At 42.1% G+C, this 8,895-nt stretch overlaps 1 protein-coding gene across 1 annotated transcript; it reads right to left on the reverse strand.

Annotated features, from left to right (window-relative positions):
• Nucleotides 1-1,135: 1,135 nt before the first annotated feature.
• Nucleotides 1,136-8,491, reverse strand: Fam110c (family with sequence similarity 110 member C). The gene is made up of 2 exons (XM_050126539.1): nt 7,345-8,491; nt 1,136-4,752 (listed from the first exon to the last, which is right to left on the reverse strand). Exon 1 carries the CDS (start codon nt 8,339-8,341, stop codon nt 7,361-7,363), a length of 981 nt encoding a protein of 326 aa, XP_049982496.1. The 5' UTR covers nt 8,342-8,491; the 3' UTR covers nt 1,136-4,752; nt 7,345-7,360.
• Nucleotides 8,492-8,895: the final 404 nt, after the last annotated feature.

Raw genomic sequence — 8,895 nt, forward strand, 5'->3', positions numbered from 1 at the left:
GAACAACAACCAACTAGATGTAGGTTTCCTGAGCATCATTTGTGAGTACTTTTTCTCTTCAGTGTAAGCTTCAAAGCTGAACAATTGATAACAGTGTAGAGAATTATCTGCCACTTAAAAAGGTATGCTTCCCTTGCCTTTTATTTGATTCTCTTTATGTGATTTGGACTTTCAGATCCATTTGTAGCTCAGGAATACTACATCAAATAGAAACCATGAATGAAATGAATGAAACCATAAATTTCATAGGTCTAGCATCACGATTCTTACCTGCTTTGTTTCTTTCTTTACACGTTCTCTTCCTTCATTTCCATTTCTCTATGTCAATACATTCATTTGTCCATCATCTCTCTTTCCTTGTTATCTTGTTTCATACTGGAATGGGGGGTTGGAGGAGTTAGGGAACAAGGTGAATTTCAGTACCAACTTTAGCACCGGATTCCTTGAAATATGCAGGTGAACGAATTCTGTCATTGCCATCAGTGACACACTGGGAAAGCAACTTTTAATAAATCGCACTGTCGTTTTTATATCAGATAAGTGGACAGTGGGTATATGAAATTAAAAAAGCTTCAATGTCCTTTTCTGGAAAAAGTCCTAAGTAAGTTCAAATTGAGCAACAGGTCTATAGAAGAACCAGGCCATTCTGCTATTGTAGTTCAGACTTCCAATTGCTAAGAAAAAATAATTCTATTTTTTTAAGAATTTTTAAAATGTGTATACCTGTGTTGGGTTGAGTGAATTCATATGCATCACATATGCGCATGAATGTACGGAGGCTGGGAAGAAGACACTGGATCCCTTGGATACTGTTCCATGTAGGCATAAGTCATAGCAAGTGTGAAAGTGAAACTGGCCTGGCTTGGTTACTGCCACAAGAGACCAGACTTCCTCACCTACCTTACCTTCAGGTCCACACAGACCCAGCTGTGCTGGACAGATAGGGAACCAACTTAAAAAATTCACAGTAGCCTTCCCTGAATGAATGAATGAATGAATGAATGAATGATAAAGATACAGTGTTTTCATTTTATTTTGAAGTTCATTTTTTCAGTGATGGATGCTAGTACTAAAACATGAAAAGAACTATTTTAAAGCATATGATTCATGGTATATTTAAGGAAAACCAAAGAGCTAAATACTCTAAAATAGTTTTAATGCAGCCATATAGTAAATATAAACATAGGTAGGAGAGCTGCAGACTTCAAACACAATGCATCTCCTTTGACCAAGTCTGCAAAGGCTTTCCTTTGGCGAGGAGAAGATCACAGTACCACAACCTCACTTCAGGACTGCCCCACCTGTTGGCAGTCATATGCCAAGGTCAAGGCAGTAGCAATGGCAGCATTGCAATAAACTCTTGGAACAAGCACGGAACAGCGAAGTCACCTTTTCTTCTACTGCCAGAGAGATGTAGATATAAATATTTTCATAGAGAATGAGGAAAACCCCTGGCATATCACTATCTTTTAATCTGGACACTGTTACTCTATTCACATGTAGCAGTTCAAAAGGTTACCATTGAATGGCTGTCATTACTATCTTCTTTCCAACATATCTAATTACATTATTTATACGCCATTCTTTGTAACATTAACTTAACACACAGGTGACAAACGTATAAATTTCATGCCCTCTTAACTGCTAAATCGTCTCCACCCCAAACTCTTTCTCTTAAGACATTTACAAATAAAACTAATGGGACACCTGAAAATAAAGAATTGCACATACTGAAAGATCTTTTACAAACTGCTGTCACTGTGACACCTCTTGAAACGAAGTGTGACACAGTGATATGCAGAACAGCAGCTCGGGTGGGGTGGCACAGGTCACACTTCCCAAGCCGGCTCCAGAGGCAAAACCCCAAGAATAATCATTTGTGACATATTTGAAACAAGTCTCACAGAGCTCCACTTGCAAACAAAAGATAAATGCTCAAATAAACAGTGTGCATGGAAAGATGGCAAAAGAGAAAATAATGTAAAAATGAGCTGGGGAAAGGGAAGCCATGTGAAATAAAAGAAAGCCACCTGAGGACTAGAAAATGCAAAACTAAATATTTTTGTGACTAAAAAGATACTCTTAAAACAGTTACACATAATACATTTTAAACTAAAGTACAGACATTTCAAAATGGAATGACATAAAATATTACCATTTAGAAATTCCATCCACAATCTTTTCTCATATCTTACTTTAAAAATTAAGGAATACATTTTGAAAAAAATACAGTAAACTTTCAAAGAATTGACTGACAATTTTTGGGAAGTTGTTGTTCACACATAGTTTCTCTCAGAACATTCTGAATCTAAAATTCTTTTATTGTGAACATTACACACAAGTTCATAACCCGGGGCTCAGTAACTTTTTACACATACTCAGAACCTAGAACCTCACAAACCCCAGGAGCAGCCCTTGCTTCCAAACACATCCTCTGCAAACAATGAATGGATGCCAAAATTAATTTTATGGTATGTGAAGTGGAACCAGACCCCAGGCCAGGGAAGTGCTCCTTATGTGTGAACCAGTTAGAGTAAGTATCCCTGTTAGAGTAAGGATGAGGGTGCTATGTAGTACACTCTACTGGGAACATTGTGAAAGAACTAACAGGCCTCCTTAGGTACTGGCCAAATCACAAGAAACTGAACTGTAAAATAATCTTTGTACCCTTGTCTAAGATAATTTGAATATTAATACAAATTAAAATTATATTTATTATATTGGATATGCTCCTATTTCTGTTTACAATATTTGTGCACTTATGCAAAGTTATTCTGTCATATTGTATGCATGCATGTTTCTACCTCTGCTTAAGACATTTTGGATATTGATGCAATTTTAGGGTATATTTTTCATATTGCACTATACATTTCTATCTCTGATCAAGATACTTACATAGATTGTTTACATTTTGGGGTCATTGTCCTCATTTACTGCATATCTGTTTAAAGACTATTTTATAATGTGAAACCTTAGTCTTTAAGCTATACAGTTTCAAGAATTATAAGTCAATAGTCACCCATACTTGCCATACTTAGAGTTAGACTAATCAGATTCTCTAAATGCACAGAGATTGTATTCCACATGGATGAGTAATCTTCAAATTCCTCAAAGAACTATAGAATATGACATCTAAATAACTCAGGATTCTGCTGACACAAGACACGATTGCTCCTGGCAGCACTGATCTACTCTTGAGAGAATGTTGAACACTGAAGATACTCCACTTAGAGCTTGTTTTCTTCTTGGCAAAACTAGTATTGGGGCAAAGAATTTCCCTTGCCTTTACTACTGACAAAATGCACGCTGTCCAAACCTGAGAAACAAGATACAAGCAAAAATGACTGCTGAACCTTGTGAAGACAGGATAGGACAGTCTTTTGAATTTTCCTGCCTCTGAAAATGGTTTGTCAGATGCTCTAGGTCTTAGCCAAATTTGGTTGCCCCAAAATTACAAATGAGACTGTGGATGACTGTCCAGGTAGCCAGCTGTTTCTGTCATTTCTCACACCTTTTGGAAGTTGTTTGCTTACACCATTGCTTACTCAGGTATACTATTTTCCTTCTCAGGTCTTTGATGGAGTTGAAGACTAAACAGTCATAGCTACTTTCCTTTCATAACTTGGCTAAGACATTTTAGTACAAGATTTAGACTTCTCAGGATAAGGCAGCTATTGAAATAATCTCTGTCATTTGCTCATTACCTTAGACTGAACATGTAGCTTGTGTTTCTTGCTTGAGGCTGTTCATGTGGGTTGTAGTTCTATTTTTGTGTATATATTTTTGCCTTTTCTTTTTCCTGGACAATACTTGATATTTGTTCTTATTTTATATAGTTTTGTATTGGGTTTAGAACTCTCTTATTTAGACAAAAGGAGGAGGTGTTGTGGGAATTAATTCAGCCAATAGCCTCTTGGGTATTGGCCCATTAGGGTATGGTCTGAGGTACCATAAACACAGACAAGAAACGTGCTTGCTTTCTCTTGGTTGGTGGTCAGAGTTCGGCTCATAGCTTCCAGTGTCCACAGAGGACTGTGGCTCTCTATCTTTATTGTGAGTTTTTTTTCCCCAAATAAGTAAATACTTGTTATCTTATATTCCAGGCTCTTATGGACCTCCCTAATTACACATACGTTGAACAAGTGCAAAGAGGACCCCCACTTTTTTTTTGCATGCTCTCTAGTCTTATGAATCTCCCAATGGGTGTTTTTATATATTTATGGCCAAGAAGAAAGTGGCATTAACAAAATGAACCACGAAGCCTTAAAGTGATTTTAAATGTCCTCTTCAAATCATTACAAAAGACTGTCGGTTGTATAGTATAGGAAACCAATGTAAGTGCCAAGTGATTGTGTCAGCCACACTGATGCCTCTTTGTGCTTACATAACTTTAAGTAGCATAAATTAGTTGAAAGGAGTATACTACCGCATCCATGCTTGATTTCATACTTTCTTCTTTTCTTTGAAAGCATATATTTACATATTATCAAAACACATTGCAGAAACTGTCAGTACGTCAGACAAAAAAAAAAAAGTCCTGAAAATATTCTCCAACAGCTATCCTTTCTTCAGCTGCCTTTTGAGATGTACTCTTACAAGGAGGCTGCCTCTCACAGCTACTAATATCTTCCCTCCCATCTTCACCACGGCACTTCACCATGGCTAATATACAAGCCTGGTCAACAGAACCAAACACATGGCTCAGGAGTCCATTCAATCTAAGGGTCCCTTCATCATGGAAAAGTTTGCTTCCTGTGAAGAAAACAGAAAAAAACCATGAGTCACATCTCATCTGCTATAAAATGTACAAGAGAACATGGCCTCTCCTTTCTTTGGTTTTATAATAGTTCTATTATTTCAATACATCTTTCTTGTGTTTTAAATTTTGAAAAAAAAAATTTTAGGTATGTGAAAGAGAGCTTTGATCTGGGTTCTTTGATAGAAAACTATCTCTCTCTACAAGCCTTTTCCTGGAATTTTGAGATTTCTCTTTTCTTTCAATAGCTCATGCAGTGGAATACTGACAAAACCTTCCACCTAGGAATACTGGCCTAGGGCTGGGCAACAAAACCAAAAACAAGGTAGGCTGTCTGATAGAACACTACAGGGTGGTGTGAAAATTCTATGATTTGTATGCAGTTACACTATTTTCTATTTTGACCAGCAAGCATTTTTATTCCACTGGGTAAGAAACCTATAAACTTATGCTTTAATTCCAAGAAGGATATTTTATTATAAATTATAGGTCTCTGTCTACTAAGTGAACAAAATACTCATTAACATAAGTGGTTCTCGACCTTCCTATTGCTTCAACCCTTTAATGCAGTTCTTCAGGTGTGGTGACCCCCAACCACAAAAGTATTTTCCTTGCTACTTCAGAACTCTAATTTTTCTGTTATGAATAGTAATATAAATATCTGTGTTTTCCGATGGTCTTTGTCGACACCTGTGCAAGGGTTGTTAGAGCTCCAAAGGGGGTCTACAACCCTTGGGTTGAGAACCACTGTCGTAAATGGCATTCAGTCTTTCACTCCTAAATCCCACCTTTGATCATCTCAGATACTCTGTAATTTCCCTGCAATCCTATTTCAACACAAACGTAAGCTAGAAGAAAAACTAGAACCACAGACGCACACTTTACTCTCAGCTTTGGGGTTAGCCACCTGGATCAGAGTAGGTGAATGGAGCTGTGGGCTCAAACACCAGCTCGAGGAGCTAGAGAGTGCCCAGCAATGTCACTTCACCGTCCCAAGGTTCCAGATATCTCTGCAGTGCTTATATACCACAGGCTGCTTTGTGCTAATCTTTTAGTAGATTAAGGTAATGGAGCAAATTTCATGTGATGATGCCAAAACCATCCGGAAGTCTTGAGAAAAGAGGGGTGAGTATTCTCTGGGTTTTACTTTAGCTTATCGGTACGGCATCTTGTTACCCCAACATTTTTTACACCCTAAGTTTATCTTAGGGCAATCTATGTTTTCTTATGTCTCATTCAAATAGGCAATTTTTTCTCCCCTGTGCACCACTCTCAGAACAACACCACCAACAAATGTAGATTATTGGCTACACAGAAAAGAAAACACCAAAGCAGAACAACCTTTCTGTCTCCTTTCCTTTTATAGATGACTAAGTCAGCCCTAGCATGTGTGCCTGTGAGGTGGGCTGAGCCCTTCGCTGTTTCTTCTCTCTCCATACCTACTCATCCACTACCCCCTCTATGTCTCAGTGTTCAGAGCTGCACCATGGTACCCTTGCCATCAACCACACGGCTCAGATTCAAAGACAATTTCGTGAAAATACAAACGGATGCAACTTTTTCTATTATTTTATTGTTATTATTTCTATACCTTCCTTGGGAACTTGAACTAGTGCAATATGCAAATCTTCAATAAATTATAATGAAACAGTTAAGGTTGAGTCTTCTGAAAGCAAGAAAAAATAATTCCTGTTGCCTTACTATTTTTCTATCTGTATAAAGACCACTCAATAGCTCATTCATAAACATAGGTTGGCTGAATATAAGCATCTAATCCCCCATGGAATTTCATTTTCTAATAAGGTGTCTTCAGTTAGTATTTATCTCAGGGACAGAAAATGTGATTTTTAAAAATTTTCACAGTAACTTGCTCTCAAAGGCAGAATGAAAAAAAAACCTGCTGAAATATTTAAATGCCTTGTTCGCAACAATACTCCTTTAAAGGTGTCTTTTCCTTCCTGCTCCCAAGGTATATTCGAAACAAAAGAGAAAGGAGGTGTGCAACCTTAGCATCTTTGCACAGGCCGAGGACAGAGAAGTGTGTGGTTACTTCCTAGACCAGGAGGTGCTTACACTCTGTATTATCATCTCTGGCAAAACAAGCAAGCAAACAAACAAAAACCACCACAACAAAAACCAAAACAAAACATATTTTTCTTGCTAAAGGAGTACCAAGATCTCAAAACCTCATAGCCTAGGATGGGGGTGGGGGATCCCCAGCGTCTTGCTGGAAGTAAGATATCAGGGCTGAAGGGGAGCTTTGAATGCCAGGTAGACACCAGAAAGGCCCACCAGGAGTTTGGCCGGGTGCAAAACGGCCTAAGCCTCAGAGTTTTCTTTCAAAACAGGAGTTAATGGGAGCGTGAGACTGCCGGTTGGACCATTTAGTACTTCTGCCTTCTACCAGCTACACTGCAATAAACCAGCAGGGAGAGCGTTAACGGAATGACCTTTCCAGGTATTCAAATTCAACACCAGGAGGGCAACTGCAAGCCCTCACACTGTAGGCTCTGTTTTCTAACCAGGAGCTGTGATTGGCCAGCACCCAGTTTAGTTAACACATATAAACACACCCCCCACCCTCTAACCTGGATCAAACGTCAATCAGGCAGGTCCCTGCAACCTCTGGCTGGGGGTTTCTTTGGCCTTCTTGCAGGTAAACAGCCACTTTATGATACGGGCGTTCCTTTCTACTACAGAGGTGGTGCTGGGCATCTGCTCCATGAGCTCCTCTTCTTGCAGCCCGTCCTCGCTGTGCCTGGAGAAGCTACTATCAGAAGTAGCCATGCTCACGCTCCGCACTTTGAATGTAACACAGTCGGACCCAGCAGAGAAGTTCTCTCTCCCAAGAGCCTCCACCACTTCAGGTTCCAGGCCGCAATAAAGGAAGAAGTTGTCGGGTTCGGCCCTGGCTATCGAGTAGCGGGAGCTGAGATCTGACTGAGAGCGCTGCAATCCTCTGCGACGCGACACCCGTAGCTCCCCTGCGGAGGGTGCAACTGGAACCTCTGAAGCCACCTTCAAAGGCACACCTGGGGACTCCGTGGCCACTACAGGGGTGGGAGGTGATAACGGAGAGGCTGGGCTAGTGGCAACCGCCTGATCGGACTTGGTCCAAGTGGCCTCTGTTTCCTTCGTCTTGCCCTCACCTGACACCACGGTCGTCTCAGGGGCCACTGGTATTTTGTCCTTGGGAGACCCCTGGGAAAACTTCTTCACCGTCCCGACTCTGGAACCGTCTGCTCCTGGCCCTCGGACGAATTCGCATTTCTGTCGGTAGATGACCAACGAATCAGGTCTCAGCGGCTTCCGAGGGATAACCCTGCGGGCTACGGGAACTGGAGTAACAGCCGAAGGAACTGGGTTGCGGTGCTGCACCCCTGGGGTCTCAGGGACCCTGCCCTCGGAGACAGAACCCTGGCTGGATCCCGGCGTGCTCCGAACGTACTTGGCGCGGTCGGCCGCCAGTCTCTCCACCGCGCTCTTGCGCGCTGGCAGCGCCGGATGAGTGTCCTCTGCAGCCCTGGGGTCCCGGAGAGGGGGTCGCATTCTGGCAAGTGCGTCCACGGCCGACAGGGCCCGCATTCTTGCAGGACCCGAACCCACCAAGCTGTCGTCCAGTAGAGACCACTCCTGTTCCGGCGCCAGTCTGTCCGAGTCGGTTCCGAAGTCCGCAAGGGGTGGGGAAACACGCCCCAGGGTCCCTCCGCCCAGATCCGGAGTTGGGGCGAGCCAGGAGGGCCGGGAAAGGTGAATCACTCCCGGCTCCAGCTCGCTCCTCCCACGCAGACGCCGGGCCTCCTACACCTGGCGTCCCCGCCCCGTGACCCGCTGCAAGGTGTCCCCGCCCCCTTACCTTTCTGTTTCCTGAGCCCCATCTCTGCTACCTTATCCCTAGGTTCTTCTGTCCGGTGTCCTCTCTCTTCTCTTGTTCTCCTACCTATTGTTCCCCCATTTCCCCTAACTCCAGGAATACCCCACCTCCTTATCTCCAACCACTGCTTCCAAACATTCTCCTCTGACCCTTCCCCCGCCTTTCTCTTGGAGAGTGGAACGGTGAACGACCGACCGCTAGGGACTGCTCAGCGCCAGGTAACTGAGGCTTCCTTCCAGTTCCCAAAGTCCTTGAGGTCTTTCCT

This window comes from Alexandromys fortis, unplaced genomic scaffold, assembly GCF_014885135.2.
Source record: "Alexandromys fortis isolate MF-2015 unplaced genomic scaffold, M_Fortis_MF-2015_v1.1 scaffold_237, whole genome shotgun sequence".
Lineage (NCBI taxonomy): Eukaryota > Metazoa > Chordata > Mammalia > Rodentia > Cricetidae > Alexandromys > Alexandromys fortis.

What these genes read in the sequence shown, in the direction of transcription:
- Fam110c (XM_050126539.1), bottom strand. Translation starts at nt 8,341, where the DNA reads ATGCGGGCCCTGTCGGCCGTGGACGCACTTGCCAGAATGCGACCCCCT.